The following is a 15,306-nucleotide window of genomic DNA, read 5'->3' as shown; positions in this document are numbered from 1 at the left end:
GCAATTCCAATTACAGCCCTGAGAAACAGGAAAAGAGGGGACCCCGCTTTCCTCCCCGGGCCCCCTGTGACAAGCTGTGCTTGTCCCTTCTGTGCTGAAGGGACTGATTGGCTGGGCAGCAGACTCATGCTTGATTTCTTGGGTCTTTGCCCACGGAGAACATTGGCTTTCTGATGGAAGCTCATTTGAGAATGGAAACTTCTTCTTCTTTTTTTTTAACCAAAGAAGGACCCACAAACCCAGTGGTTGATTTTGAACTTGGTGGCCTTCCAAGGTGGGCTTGGGAAGAGCCAGGGTGTTTTATGTTCCTGCAGCAGCAACTCTCCTCCTCCCCTTGACCTTGAAGCTGGGTCCATGGTGGGCAGAGAGCATCTTGTCAGCTCTGTAGCCCTAAAGCCAACACCTGTCTATGCTGGCAGCAGGTGGGCGGGGGGGGGGTAGCTGTGGGAAAGTGCTACCTTCTGGTCAGAGGCCAGAGGGTCCTGGTCTAGGGGGCCCCTGCTGCTCCAAGCGATTGCCTCTTTGAGCAGCTGTGTTCCCTTGCACAGCTGGGCTGCATCCCATGAAACCAGGGCGAGAGGTTTGAGCTCTTGGATACAGCATTTGCTTGGGGCTTAGGCTCCATGGGTTCAAAGAACAGTTGTGATCTCTTAAATCTGTGACCCCAGTTCCTGTTTATTAAGCATATTTCCATTTACTTCTCAAAATCTTGCGACTATGGTTCCTCTTGGGAAAACTGAGGCTCAGAGTGACTGAGCAGCTTGACCTGCTCAGGTCTGTCTGAGTTCAGGCTCCAGGCCCCTTTGGTCCAACCTGACGCTCTCTGAGCCCCTTCTTTTGCAAAGCTGTGTCCCTGGCTCAGTTGGCCAGAGATGTCATTTCAGGCTGGACATGCTGGGATGCCCGCTCAGCATCCTGGTGACTCTGTACCTGCAGATGGAGGCTTCTGGGGATCAGCCCCAAGAGGTCGGTTCATGTGGCCTCTCCCTGCCAGGGCTGGCCTGGAAGAAGCCCATGCCATTGCTCTTGTGGCGTGGAGGCGTGGAAGCATAGGGTGGTCTAAGGTCCAGGGGGGTTTGCAAAAACAACAACAAAAAACCCCAAGAAAACTCAATTATGTCACAGTTGGAACCTCTCTAACTCCTCTCTCTTCTTTTATTCTCCAGATTAGTGGCAAAGAAGAGGATGGTGGCTGTGGGGGGTGGTGAATGAGTCACGGACACGTGCAGGTGAGTCTTGGCCCCCTCCGCAGGAAATGCCTAGGCCTCAAATCCCATAATGTCCGAGATGGAATGGCTTCCAGCTTGCCTTGATTAGGCACTTCCTGTTCAGACTGGGGTCTGGGGCCCAGAATGGACGGGGCTCACGTGGGGAGTCTGGGGCAGAGCTTGGCCTGGAGTCCAGCCCACTGACACTTAGCCCAGTGTTTTATTTTATTTTATTTATTCATTTGTTTTTTTTTAAATTTTATTTATTTTGAGAGAGAAAGAGAGAGAGAGAGAGAGCAAGTGAGTATGAGCAGGGGAGGGGCAGAGAGAAGGAGAGAGAGAATCCCAAACAGCCTCCTTATTGTCAGCGCAGAGCTCGTGCTTGACATGATAGGGCTTGAGCTCATGAATCGCAAGATCATGACCAAATATCTGACGCTTAACCGCCTGAGCCACCCAGGAACCCCTTTAGATTAACATTAGAAAGAATGGGCTTGGAATAGGACTCAATTTTGAAAGAAAACCGGAAGAATGGGCACTCTGGGATTACTTGACACTGACCGGGGGGATCTTCTCCAGGGCCGGGCGTCCATGCAGAGTGGGGTGAGCAGATCCCCGGGCTGGGCTGGGAGGTGAGCAGGTCTGTGAGTCCCGGGTTCTCGTCCCCGTCACAGGTAGAGCATCTGCTGCATGTGGGCCTCATTACGTCCTGATGGCCCAGCTTCCAGGTGGAAGGGAGCAGAGCCCCGTGAGGCCCCCTCCACACTTCCCTCTGAGGGGTGGCCTCGCAGCCTGCAGCATGGGGAAAGGAAGAGGACTGAGAGCCACCAAAAGCCCTTCTCTGGCCTGCTTGTCGCCTGCTCCAGGAGAGGTACATGCCTCTCCTCACAGCCTGGCAGGCCCCTGCCTGGACTCTGGCCCACAGAGGCCACCCTGACGCACAGGCTGGGGGTGATGGGAACAGAGCAGTAGACACCTGCCTACTCGGTTGCCCCGAAGGAAGCCTAGAATCATCTTCAGATATGGATTTCTTAGTGGAGGGGTTAGAAAAACAGAAACTTCGGATGCCCGGTAGCCAGAGGCCCCAGAGAAGAGCTGTGCCAGGCCTTGGAAGAGCATGCTGTGTCCCACATGAGGTACACTGAAGCATGGGTGCCTTAGGGACTTGCCTGAGTGGGCCCCACAGTGACAGCCAGACTCTGCACTAGTTGTCCTAGAAGACAGAGGGAGGCATGTATGGGGGTGTCCGGTCAGAGCCCCTGTGCTGTCCTGATGGTCCAAGGTTGTCACCTGGGGGTGGTTGTGCCTCCCAGGGGATATTTGGCAATATCTGGGGACATCTTGGGTTGTCACGACTGGGGGAAGGGATTGCTACTGGCATCTGGTCATAGAATCCAAGGATGCTGCTGACAGTTTACAATGTACGGGAAGCCCCCCACCGCACCCCATAAAGAATTATGTAGTCAATGATGTCAGTGCTGAGGTTGAGAATCCCGGGGACAGCCCCATCCCAGGCTCTGCCGGCAGCGCAGGGAAGATGGGGTGGCTGTAAGGAACAGGTGCTGTGGCATCTAGAGCTCTGGGGGCCTAATGTCCCTGCTCTCGCTCCTTGAGGGGGGTCTTCTCTCAGGCATCCTGTCGAGGTGCCCACTGAAGTGGGTGAGGCATGAGCACCACCTTCCTGAGTAATTTCAGAGAGAAGCTTATAAAGCGTTTTAAGAGGTTGGTAAATTACAACTTCAGTAGCACATAAATGCTTCCATAAATGCCAGTCTTGCAGACTAAGTCTGTGTGGGAGAAGAGGAAGCAGGTTGCCCGAGCCTTGGGAAATGCCAGTTTGTGAGGCGGCAGACGGAGTTTACCTTTGGTGGTTAATTCTCAGGAGCTCCTCCCAGCTTGCGTAACTATCTGGAGTGCTTTGTTTATTCTTATTGCTCCTTCCCTGTCCACATCGTCTGCATGGACTCTCTCTGGTCATCTGTACTAGACCCATCTCTCAGGGACTAAGGGGCCAACGTAGGCTGCCCCAGGGTCCCCGTTCTACTCTCCTAGGTTCAGAGACCTGCGGGTCGCAAAGGAAACTGCCCATTTGAGGGCTCACACTGGTGATCCTTTGCCGGCCACAGCCATGAACCATCATCAAAGACTATCCTGTGTAAACATTATTTCTAGAGCACACAGTGGTTCACAAAATACTCTTATGTCTGTCCCATTTGATTCCCCTCAGATCTGTGGGAAGCAGGCAGGGCAGGCTGATGACCTCCACTGTCCTGATGGGGACACGCCAAACAGTGATGGACAAGCGATGGGCTCACATCACAGGGCTGACAATCCACAGAGCCACCATTTGGACCTAGGTCTCTGGGTCCTAGATTCTGGGTGCCTGCACTTGACCTTGGTTGTGTGAGAGAAGCAGTGGGGACACAAGAGTATAGGATTTGGGGTCTCAGAGCCATGGTCTCAGTTCCAAGCTCTGTCACTCACGGCCTGTTCACCTTGAGCAAGCTTATTTTTAGCCCTTCGGAGTTTCTGTTTCTACATCGGTGAAATGGAGACAGGACCTGCCACCTCCCAGGATGGTTGTGAGGTATAAATGAAGTAACTCCAGGCCCTGAACATGGCAACTCTGCGAATTGTCCTTCTCTTTGCCCCCTTTTAGCCCAGGCGCAGGGGAGCACCTGTGAGGCCAGGGAAGTGGATGGGGGTGAGGAGCAGACAGACTGGGCTGCTCCGGGGAAGGGATGTGGAGAGAGCAGGAACCAAATGTCATTTGTGGGGCCACTCCCAATTTCTAGGATCTGGTACAAAGACTTTGAAGAGGCAATAAAATTCCTATTCTGACAGGAAATGACAACAGGCAAGAGTCCTGACTTAGCAAACAAAATTCAATTTTTTTTTACAAGGTGAGAAATTCTGGATGGGTAGCAAAAAAAAAAAAAAAATCACATTCTGATGAGATTAGCTTTCTGGAATAGGAATTGGCTTTCCCAAGAGAAACATGCCACCACCCCGTGGAGATTGTATATAAACACCCCAGAGAGGCCTTGAGAATCTGGAACCTGAGCTCCTTGCCTCACTGTGACCTGTCTCTGCTAGGATCATGGCCACCCAGGTCTGCCCTCCCCTCTTCTCCTGTGGGTCTGTCAAGAGCCCGTGTGGCGCAGCAGGCGGCATCTCTCGGGTGTCCTCGGTCCGCTCTGTGGCCTCCTGCAGGGTCCCCAGTCTTGCTGGTGCTGTGGGGTCGGCCTCCTCCGTCAGGCTGGGCCTCCCCAGCCTCGGGAGCTGCTTGCCCGGCTCCTACCTGGCCGCTGGCTGCTATCCCTCTGGCTTTGTTGGGAGCGGGGGCTGGTTCTGCGAGGGTGCCTTCAACGGCAACGAGAAGGAGACCATGCAGTTCCTGAACGACCGCCTGGCCAACTACCTGGAGAAGGTGCGCCAGCTGGAGCGGGAGAACGCGGAGCTGGAGGGCCGCATCCGGGAGTGGTACGAGTCTCAGATCCCGTACATCTGCCCTGACTACCAGTCCTATTTCAAGACGATCGAGGACCTCCAGCAGAAGGTAATGGGGATCTGCCCCTCCCCAGCATCCCCAGCCCTGGGTTTGGTTGGGGTGGGGGTGGTGGTGGTGCTGTCTCATCCCACGGGACTCCAGACAGATGGTAGCTCTTAGGGATTTCTCTGTTCAGGGCAAGGTTTTCTCTCTGGGGTCCTGGTTTTCGGGGGGGAACCCAGACCTCTCTGTGAGGCTCTTGCTGCGTATAGACCACTGTCTATAGGAAGGGAACAACATGTACCCAGCCTCTGCCAGATGCAGGCACAGCGCCTGACGCTTTCCTGTCTGTTGGGTTACTTAGTCCTTGTCTTGGAGAGATGGGTATTACTGGGCCCATTTAACAGATGCAGAAGTTAAATATCCGGGAAGTTCAGCAACTTGCCCAAGATTGCATAGTGATGTGAGTGTTAGATGCAGGATCTGAAGCCAGGTTGGCTTGGTTCTTTCCACCTCACCCAGAGGCCTCCCACTGTGCCACTCTGGGCCTGCTTCTAGTGATGCCCTTCCAGGGACTGATGCTTCCTTCATGTCAGGGCTCAGGGCTCAGGGCTGGGCATGCTGGTGGTACTTAGAAGCATGCCCTCTGTGAGCTGGCCCTTGCCTAGCTCCCGGGATGCCCCTGTTCCCCAGATCCTGCTGACCAAGGCCGAGAACGCCAGGCTAGTCCTGCAGATCGACAATGCCAAGCTGGCTGCAGATGACTTCCGGACCAAGTGAGTGGGCCTCATCGGGGAAGGTCCGTTGTGCCTTCCCTCACCTCTGTCCCCAGCCTTGGGAGCTGGAGAGGTGGGAGTAAGGCCAGACGGAACCATAAGTGGGAATGCGGCATGGGCCCTGGATCCCTTCTGGGTCAATGGAAAGGCCCATCATGCTGCTGATCCCAAATCAGCCACTGCAGCTGACGGAGGGTGGGGACCCTGCCTGTGTGTGGTTCCTTCGCTGCAGAGCCAGCAGGGCTGCGTGTGTGCGCGCAGGTACGAGACGGAGCTGTCCATGCGGCAGCTGGTGGAGGCCGACACCAACGGCCTGCGCAGGATCCTGGACGAGCTGACGCTGTGCAAGGCCGACCTGGAGGCCCAGGTGGAGTCCCTGAAGGAGGAGCTGCTGTGCCTCAAGAAGAACCACGAGGAGGTGAGGCTCCAGTCAGTGTTCCCCACCCTGCAGGGAGCTCCTGGTGACCCTTGGGGCTAAGGACTGTGACAACCACTCCCCCGGGGGGCTCCCACTGACATTTGTTGATGTCACACTGTGTGCCTGGAGCTGTTTGAAACACTTTGCATTTCATTCTCCTTTCATTTTGTCCTCACAACGATCCCATTTTACAGTTGAGAAAAACGAGGCACAGAGGAGTTAAGTCACTTGCGTAAGGTCACACAGATCCCACACTCCTGTCCATGACACTAAATCTCGCTCTGGACGCCAGAGCCTGAGAACATTTATCCTATTTGCCTGACGTTTGCACCCTCTCACCGCACCTTCCCAAATCCCCTGAGGAGGCGGGTGTATGCCCACGAGTGGGCCAAGGCCCTGAGCAGTTAATATCCTCACGTTACCCAGCCGGCACCTGAGGGAGGAGGGTTGGCACCCAGCCACTGGAACCCTCGATCCGGCGCCCATTCCATGACCGTGTGCTGTCCTGCCTCCTCTCTGCAGGAAGTCAACGCACTCCGTTGCCAGCTCGGGGACCGACTGAACGTGGAGGTGGACGCTGCCCCGCCCGTGGATCTCAACAAGATTCTGGACCAGATGAGGTGCCAGTATGAGGCCCTGGTGGAGAATAACCATCGAGACGTGGAGGCCTGGTTCAATGCCCAGGTGGGGCTGGGGTCCCCGAGGGTGGGGGCCGCAAGCGCTCCCTTTAAAGTAGCTTCACCTGGTCTGACCCTGCTCTGCGCCCTCAGACCGAGGAGCTGAACCAGCAGGTGGTGTCCAGCTCCGAGCAGCTGCAGTGCTGTCAGACGGAGATCGTCGAGCTGCGACGCACAGTCAACGCCCTGGAGATCGAGCTGCAGGCCCAGCAGAGCATGGTGGGTGGCATCTGTCTCGGTGACAGCAGCCACAGCTGCTGGCGAGGCTCTGACTGCCCCCCCCCCCCCGTGGCCTCAGCACGCGGGTTATCGTGGGACGGGAGCCCACAGGATATGCGGGTGCCCAGGGCTACAGGGTCTCTGGCTGGGACTCCCTCCATTGGCAGCTCTTCCTCTTTCCTCACACAGAGGAACTCTCTGGAATCCACCCTGGCGGAGACCGAGGCGCGCTACGGCTCCCAGCTGGCCCAGATGCAGTGCCTGATCAGCAACGTGGAGGCCCAGCTGGCCGAGATCCGCTGTGACCTAGAGCGGCAGAACCAGGAGTACCAGGTGCTGCTGGACGTCAAGGCCAGGCTGGAGTCGGAGATCGCCACCTACCGCCGCCTGCTGGAGGGCGAGGACTGCAAGTGAGTGGCCGTGGGCCCCGGCGAGCCAGGCCGCAGTGCCTCAGAGAGGGTGTCAGTCCACAGTGGACGACAGGGATTGATCCAAAGTCTCTCCCTTGAGATCCCTTCCTGTGCCAGCTTGGTCATCACAGGGGGACAAGCTGCCCCCCACTCCCACCCCACCCACAGCGCTTTCCCAACCATCGAGTTCCTCGTCTTCCCCCCTGCAGCCCTTGGGGGGTTCCAGAGGCACCGAAGCAATCGGTTGTTACCCACCTGTCCTCACTCTATCCCCTAAATCCGTTGAACGTGAATTTCAGTCCTGTGCCCCGACGCCAAGGGCACGCTGAAATGATTTCATTTCCTCAGGCTGCCTGCCCACCCTTGTGCCACGGAATGCAAGCCTGCAGTTAGGGTACCTTACGTCTCGAGCGTGCCCTGTGCCCCGGCCGTGCCCTGCGGCACAGCTCCCCAGGGCAGCACCCAGATCCGCACCATCACCGAGGAGATCAGAGACGGGAAGGTCATCTCCTCCAGGGAGCATGTGCAGCCCTGCCCGCTGTAGCCGCTCCCCTGCAAGGACACCCCCGTGGCTCCTGGCTCTAAATGACCCCCTCCCCCATTCCCTAGAGGGGCTCTCCGCTCAGCAGATTTTTTTTTTCTACCAAAATAGCTTCTTGTATTGTGTCTCTGAACTTAACTGCCTTTATGCTATGCAACACTAGGTTCCCCTGGGATTATACCCAATAAAGTGTGTTCTCTTGGCATCACAATCTTGACTCTGTTCTTATGAGGTTAGTTCGTGGGGGCGTTTGGTCAAGGGTCACAGTAAAGTTGTAAGATTTGGTTTCAGGTCTGTATTCTCTGGGTCTGAGTGGTAGGAAGGGACAGGGTGATTAAAAATATTTAATAACGGGGACACCTCATGCCCTGGGCCATGAGAATAGACACTGACCCAATCCAGATGGGCAAAGCAATTGCCCACAGCCTCATCCCTGCCCATGGGGTCCATCTGGGTGGCCCTGCAAGGGGCAAAGTCTCCCAAGCCAGCCTTCCATGGTCACCCTGCCAGTATCTGGTGGTTCCCTCTCCTTCCCTTTAGTTTCTTCTGCTTAGTCCAGCTTCTACCACCCCGCTGGGCCACCCCCAGGCCCAACACTGGTGACAGTTCAGGAGAGGGGTTTCCAGGACCAGCCAGGGAGAGGCAAACGGCAGGCAGCGAGCCTGGGCAGACCACCTCTGGGAGGTGAGCAGGACGACGAAGGCGGGGCGGGGGCAGGTGACCCCCCCGTCTCCAGTCCTGGATTCAGGGCTGAAGTGAAGGGGGGAAAGAACAGTGAAGTATGGGGGAGGAGTCAGACATGGAGCAGGGGGGAGGGAACCTCACTGTGGGGCAGAGGTCTGAGGGTCCCAAAGTCAGCTGGCTGAGCTCTGCCCTTCTGGGCATCCAGCCTAACCGTGCCAGGCCCTGGGCACCCCTCTAGTCAGAGAAGTATGGCCTGTGAGATCTCTGAGGGCCCATGTCTTCTTTGTCCCCCTGATTTATACTTTAGTTGAGAAGACAGGCCCAGGGAGGACAGTGGCTTGCCTGAGACCACACAGCATCGAGTGGCAGAGAAGAGGTCTTTGTCCAACTATTCTGATTCTGACTCTGGTGCTCTTCCCAGCGCATAGCGTCCCCCCCCCCCCCCCCAACCTGAATCATTGCTACCTGCTGGGCAGGCTCCACTTCCCTCTGTGCTCCACGCTCCGGCTCTGGAGCCTGACGTCTGCCATCCCCGCTCTGGCCTGAGGCTCCGGAGATGGTGGGCAGACAGGTGGGCCACCAGGTGTGCACAGGGCACATCCCAGTCCTGCCTGCTGGTGAGGGGAGATGGCCAGGGAGCAGGCAGCACGCTGAGCCTTCTGTTCTGGCCACCGCTCCAGCTGCGCTGCTATTGCATGCTGACAGGCCACACCGGGTCATGTCCTGGCAGATAATCACACTGTCAATGCCTCACTCTATACAGCATGTCCTTTTTATGTGTGCACTCAACAGTTTGTGGAATGCACTCACAGCCTGGTCTCAGGCACTCAGGCTGCCCTGTGTGGTTGGGGTTGTCAGTAGGTGCTTTCTTTTCTTCTTGTTTTAAAGTTTATTTATTTATTTTGAGAGAAAAAGAGAGAATCCCAAGCTGGCTTCACCCTCAGTGTGGAGGCTTATGTGGGCTCAGTCCCACAACCGTGAGATTATGACTTGAGCGGAAATCAAGAGTCGGTCACTGGGGCCCCTGGGTGGCTCAGTGGGTTAAGGGTTCGAGTTTGGCTCAGGTCATGATCTCGAAGTTCATGGGATCGAGCCCCGTGTTGGGCTCTGTGCTGACAGCTCAGAGCATGGAGCCTGCTTCGGATTCTGTGTCTCCATCTCTCTCTGCTCCTTCCCCACTTGTCCTCTGTCTCTGTCTCTCTCAAAAATAAAGAAACATTAAAAAAAGGAAAATTTGGAGCATCCGCACTGGTTAAGAACCCCCTCCTATTCTCGACCTCACACACCCACACTTAACTGAGTTCCAGTTTAAATCACCAACTGCTGTGCACACCAGAACTCAGCACTTTTGCTCAGCACTTCTGGGGACCAGCTCTGGCACACGAGGGGCAGACTTCGGACGGCCTTGCAGGCCTATTGACTCCTATGTCATTGCTCTTTACTTGACGCCAAGACAGAGATGGTATCGAACATTACATTTTATCAAGTTTCCCCAGAGTGAACATAATCCTTTATTTCAAGGGGGTTCTGATCTTGTTGCTACTTTGTGGAACTGCTATCCAGCTGACAAGGGGTTCTAGGTCATTATTTCATTTTAATAAAAAGAATGGTGAGGAAGAATGGAAAGAGACCAGAATAATTTAGAGGCTACTTCATAGCTTTAAAGACATTACTTATGTGTATTATAAAATTGTCTAAAAAACTCATCAAGAATTTTAAGCCACAGAATAGGCTTATGGGCCTGTCTCTCTTTGGCAGAATGGCTTTTGGCTCAGAGAACACTTTGTCAGTGTTAGTCTGGGCAGGTGCTGCCTTCCTACGCAGAGCTGCCCAGTCTCTTCCCATCTCTGAGCCTCAGTTTCCCCATCTATAATGGTAGGGATAGTAAGTCTGACTTTGGAAGTATTTTTTTCCTCCCAGCTCCCTACCCAATTTTTTTCTCCTTCTTTATCTGCTTCCTACCTCCTTTTATGTTCCTTTTCTCTCAAAATCCTTTTCTTTCTTTCTCACTTAGCATAATTTACCGTGAGCAAAGCATTTCTTCCTTCCTTTCTTCCTTCCTGCTTTCTCTTTCCTTCCTTCCTTCCTTCCTTCCTCCCTCCCTCCCTCCCTTTCTTCCTTCCTTCCTTCCTCCCTCCCTCCCTCCCTCCCTCCCTCCCTTCCTTCCTTCCTTCCTTCCTTCCTTCCTTCCTTCCTTCCTTCCTTCCTTCCTTCCTTTGTTCATTCATTCTGAGACATCTGGAAGCCTAGCTCCACGCTTGAACTGTAGAGATTTCAAAAGAAGTCAGAGGTGTGTCCTTGCCCCCAAGAACTTCCAGTCTCCCTGGGAAGACACGGCTCAAACACAAGACAATTTGAGGTATTAGCGAAGGGAGGGCCAGCGGATCAACCACCAGTCACTGCCACAGGAGATCAGAGCCAGGAGGGCAAAGCAGGGCTGGAGCAAAAGTGGGCTCCTGAAACATTCCATGTCTCAGTTTACTCATCTACTAAATGGGGGATATTGGTGCTGCCAATCTCATGAGATTGTTGTGAGCAGTGAATGAGAGACTGCCTGGAGAGAGCTCAGCGTGGGCCTGGGAGGTACTAAGTGCTTAGTGAATGATGGTTGGTACCATTAGCCTCGCTATTAATAGGGCTGTGTGGGGGAGACAAACCCATTCTGGGCAAAGACCGAGGGACCCATGTGACCCCCAGGGGTCACATGTATAAACAGCATGGGGCTTCCCAGGCCTTTGTTGCTGTGGTTTCTCTGGGCCCTGTGGATCCAGGTGGCCCTTGAGCCCAGAGCATGGGAGGCTCAGCAGAGCTTGGGTGGAGCCCTGTACTCACATGATGGGAAGCACGAACACCAAAGGAGGCTCATCCAAGCTGTCAGTGCAGCTGCGTCCTTTGCACTGAGGCATGCATTTCCAGGGAGGAGAAGGGGAGGCAGCCAATAGTCCCTGGAACTGTGTTGGGCGGGTGCTGGTCACACCAGGCTCCTGGCATGGGAAGGGCACGATGACTCATGGAAGTTCTATATCTGAGGGCCCCGGAACGCATGCACCCGGCCTGTGGGATGGTGGCCTAGGTGCTCAGAGCCCCTCTACACTCCCTAATGACAGCTTCTTAGCGTTGTCAGCTTGAGCACAGCAAGACTCCGCCCATGTGGCGACCTGTAATCATAGCGGTTGGCGTTCCCGAGCACTTACCATGAGCAGGTGCTGTTTCTACATGCTTTTTAATCTTCAGAGCAGCCCTAGGAAGTAGGTATTGTTATCTTCTTTCCATTTTACAGAGAAGGAGACAGAGGGATGGGGAAAAGTCCAAGCACACGGTTGGTACGTGTTGGAACTGGGATTTGAACCCGCAGAGTTCACATGTAACTATGCTCTTGAGCTGCTTCTCCTGTGACACCAGAGGCTGCTGACCATCCCCTTGTGGAGACCACACAATCCCTCTTTCCGTCCTTTGCAGAGCCAGACACACCTGGCAGCCCGGGAGGGGTTCCCAGCAGAGGCAGAGGCAGGTGGTGTGGTGAAGAGGGCATCTTGGCCCTGCCGGGCACTAGCTGGTGGCACTTTGGCCAACTCTTATCATCCTTGGGTCTTGGTGTCCTCAGCTCTGAGGTGGGGATGACAAGCCCTGGCTCACAGGGCAACACGGGGGTTGAAGTGAGACCATGTACCCGGAAAGCTGCCGGCGCTCAGCTCACGATCGTTCTCCCGATGCCAAGGAGAAACACGCCCCCAGAAGAGTAAGCAGGACCCCAAACTGCAGGCCAGACTGGAAGGCAAGTCCCACAGGGCTCCCCCTGCCCGCTGGCTCAACTCCTAGCCTCCCTCCCAGGCCTCTCTTGCTTGGCAGATGGGATGTTCTGGAAGCTTTTTGGACACCAGTCCAGACAGCTCCTGCAGCAGATAAAACTGAAGGTCAGACCGTCTTCCGAGGAGGTCTGTGAACTCTGTCTTCTTACTCCCCCTCGGTCTCCGGGCAGCTACCAAGAAAGGCTTCACCACTTTTCTGCCAGGGTGTGGGAAGACATACCTTCCTATGCATGGTAAGTGTGACTGTGGACAGGTGCTCAGCAGGCTGACCTCTAGGTGTTTTGGCTGATGTTGGGGCTATATAATCAGCCATATTTCCTGGTGAGAGTGGGAGTAGGGGTCTCGCCCCAAGGATCTGCTCTGTTGGGGTGACCAGCTCTCCCATTTTGCATGGGACTGAGAGGTTCCCAGAGATATGAGGCTTTTAGCACTAAATTGAAAACAGTCTGTGGAAACTGGGATAGTTGGTCACCATTGCAATATTTCCTGGGCCATTCTAGAGCCTTCTGTGTCCCCTTGGGCATGAGATCTTTGTTTCCTGCAACAGCCAGGCTTGCTCTTCCATCAGCGCCCAGGGGCCAGCCCAGAGGCCCCCTCTACTCCCTTGGGCCCATAAAAGGAGAGAATGCTGGAGAAAGTCAAGATCATGGCTGTGAGTTCCCACACCTCCTAAGGCGGAGGCTGAGGTCTGGGCTGGGATGACAGGCCCCTTTGAAGAACTGACGGATACTCGGTCTTCCCAGCAATACGGGGCAGAGGAGACGTCTCGACGTGGCCACCAGTTCAACGGGGCTCCCATTTTACGAGGCTGAAAAATGTTCGCGGGAAGCTAAATAACAGGGTAATGAGGGGTTCTTCTAGAAAGTGGTATTAACTTTAATGAGGAGAAAACCCTTTGTAAAGGCCAACGCCCACTGGGGCAGAGCTATAAACGTGGGGTGAAGAGCTGCTTCTCCGCATTGGGGGGCGCCTGGCCTTGAACACCTATTGCTTGTGTCTGGGCTGCCGAGGCCATGGCTTCCAAGTGCCTGAAGGCCAGCTTCTCATCGGGGTCTCTCAAGGGCCCAGGAGGGGCCGGTGGCGGCTCCGCTCGCGTGTCCGCAATGTACTCCAGCAGCTCCTGCAGGCTCCCCAGCCTCTCGCCTGGGACCCGCAGTTTCTCTGCGTGCTCAGTGGGGCTGGGCCGGAGCGGCTGCAGGATGGCCAGCTGCCTGCCCGCTCTTTGCCTCCCGTACGGGGGCTTTGCCACCAGCTCCAGCGTGGGTGGGGGCTGGTTCGGGGAAGGCGTCCTCAGTGGCAGCGAGAAGGAGACCATGCAGTCCCTGAACGACCGCCTGGCCAGCTACCTGGAGAAGGTGCGCCAGCTGGAGCGGGAGAATGCCAGCCTGGAGAGCCGCATCCGGGAGTGGTGTGAGCAGCAGGTGCCCTACCTGTGCCCCGACTACCAGTCCTACTTCCGGACCATCGAGGAGCTCCAGAAGAAGGTGAGGGGTTCAGAGAAGCTTTGGCTGCCCAGGAGTCCGATGTCACCAGCACTGGACAGGAAGCCGGAACAGCCATGGTGGGAGCCCTGCTCCCATGGGGTGCCTGAGAGAGAGAGGTCACAGGGCGTGTTCCCATCTGTGGCCTCATTTGCTCCTCCTAGTCATCTGATGAGAAAGGTATCACTAGCCCAGTTTACAGAAGAGAACACTGGAGCTCTGGCTGGTTAAGTGACTTATTCAAGGTGGTCCAGACAGCAGTTGGTGGAGCCAGAGGTTGAACACAGGCTCTGTAAACTGACTGACTGTGTAACCTTTGCTAGCATGGCCTACTTTTATGAGTTTTAATTTCTCCTCCTCCTTCTCCTTCTACTTCTTCTTCTTTTAAAGTGAGGAGATCAGACTTGATTTGTTTGGTGCAGATCAGGTTTTCTGTAAAGAACTCAGGGAAGAAATAGCCTATCAGATGTTTCCTTCTGGCCCAGCCTGCATCCCCTGAAAGTCCCTGCTGCCTCTTGGGAGGGACCATTTGTGACCGAGGAGTCACAGAGTATGCTGTTGTTCATGACCCACCCTGAGCCCCCCGTGGCCTTGAGACATGAAAATAACAGGCAGCCACCATGCCAGTGTTTGCCGGAGCCTTTGCCCATCCGCCCCATCCATGCCAGGTTACAGGTCTCAGAGGCACTGCAGTGTGAGAGGCTGCAGAGCCTCCTTCTCTGCTCCCTACAGATGCCTATAATAAGCTTTCATGGAACCTCGGGGGCCAGGAGTCCCGGGATGGCTGACTCCCTCCCTCCGGAAGTGGCCCTTGCCACCTTTGGGAATGCCAGGCAATAGAATGCCTTTCCTTGCACTGATGTCATGTCTTTATTGCCCCAGACCCTGTGCACCAAGGCCGAGAATGCCAGGCTCGTGGTGCAGATCGACAACGCCAAGCTGGCCGCAGACGACTTCAGAACCAAGTGAGTGTCCTGCTCGCTCCTTGGTTGGGGGCTGGTAGAAGTGGACATGGGTGATGCCAGGACTCAGGTTTTTGGCTGCACTAAAGTTATTGAGGCATTAAGATTGGACACACAGAACCAGGCCAGCCTGGAGTGGGGTCTGATGTAGCTTCAGGTGCTCTGTTATGTGCCTGGCAGGTACGAGACGGAGGTGTCCATGCGGCAGCTGGTAGAGTCAGACATGAATGGCCTGCGCAGGATCCTGGATGATCTGACACTGTGCAAGGCTGACCTGGAGGCCCAGGTGGAGTCCCTGAAGGAGGAGCTGCTGTGCCTCAAGAAGAACCATGAGGAGGTGAGCACAGGGGAGGAGGTGAGCAGGTGAGCATGGGAAGGATGGTGAACATTGGGAAGAAGGTAAACATGGGGAAGAAAATGAACATGGGGGGCAGGTGGGCATGAGAAGCAGGTGAGAGCATGGGGGGCAGAGAGCATGGGGACTGGGTGAGCATGGGGACCAGGTGAGCATGGGGGGCAGGTGAGAGTGTGGGGAGCATGTGAGCATGGGGGGCAGGTGAGAGCATGAGGAGCATGTGAGAGCATGGAGGGGCAGAGAGCATGGGGGGCAGGTGAGAGCATGGGGAGCATG

The 15,306-nt window shown here is 55.4% G+C and overlaps 3 protein-coding genes across 3 annotated transcripts in view; all 3 read left to right on the top strand.

The window, feature by feature from the left end:
- Positions 1–1,921, top strand: part of KRT13 (keratin 13) — a 10,659-nt gene extending 8,738 nt beyond the window's left edge. The window contains exons 8-9 of the mRNA XM_029927039.1: positions 1,788–1,840; positions 1,883–1,921. Coding sequence (XP_029782899.1) covers positions 1,788–1,840; positions 1,883–1,921 — 92 coding nt within the window. The remainder of the gene's footprint in view (positions 1–1,787; positions 1,841–1,882) is intronic.
- Positions 1,922–4,308: 2,387 nt separating this feature from the next.
- KRT36 (keratin 36) lies at positions 4,309–7,742 on the top strand. Its single transcript, XM_029927627.1, has 7 exons — positions 4,309–4,767; positions 5,392–5,474; positions 5,736–5,892; positions 6,415–6,576; positions 6,663–6,788; positions 6,978–7,198; positions 7,547–7,742. Exons 1-7 carry the CDS (start codon positions 4,309–4,311, stop codon positions 7,740–7,742), a joined length of 1,404 nt encoding a protein of 467 aa, XP_029783487.1.
- Positions 7,743–13,245: 5,503 nt separating this feature from the next.
- LOC115281919 (keratin, type I cuticular Ha2-like) overlaps positions 13,246–15,306 on the top strand; it is a 15,726-nt gene continuing 13,665 nt past the window's right edge. Inside the window, exons 1-3 of the mRNA XM_029927635.1 lie at positions 13,246–13,716; positions 14,596–14,678; positions 14,856–15,012. Of these exons, the coding sequence (XP_029783495.1) occupies positions 13,246–13,716; positions 14,596–14,678; positions 14,856–15,012 (711 nt within the window). The remainder of the gene's footprint in view (positions 13,717–14,595; positions 14,679–14,855; positions 15,013–15,306) is intronic.

The sequence above is a fragment of the Suricata suricatta genome, chromosome 17 (genome assembly GCF_006229205.1).
Source record: "Suricata suricatta isolate VVHF042 chromosome 17, meerkat_22Aug2017_6uvM2_HiC, whole genome shotgun sequence".
Taxonomy (NCBI): Eukaryota; Metazoa; Chordata; class Mammalia; order Carnivora; family Herpestidae; genus Suricata; species Suricata suricatta.
Note: the sequence above shows the minus strand (reverse complement) of the source record. Positions and strands in the feature narration are given on the sequence as shown.

Excerpts from the sequence above, each read along its gene's own strand:
- KRT36 (XM_029927627.1), top strand. The coding sequence starts at position 4,309 with ATGGCCACCCAGGTCTGCCCTCCCCTCTTCTCCTGTGGGTCTGTCAAG. Across the intron at positions 5,893-6,414 it reads TCAAGAAGAACCACGAGGAG|GAAGTCAACGCACTCCGTTG; the intron begins GTGAGGCTCCAG and ends TCCTCTCTGCAG. Across the intron at positions 7,199-7,546 it reads CTGGAGGGCGAGGACTGCAA|GCTGCCTGCCCACCCTTGTG; the intron begins GTGAGTGGCCGT and ends TCATTTCCTCAG.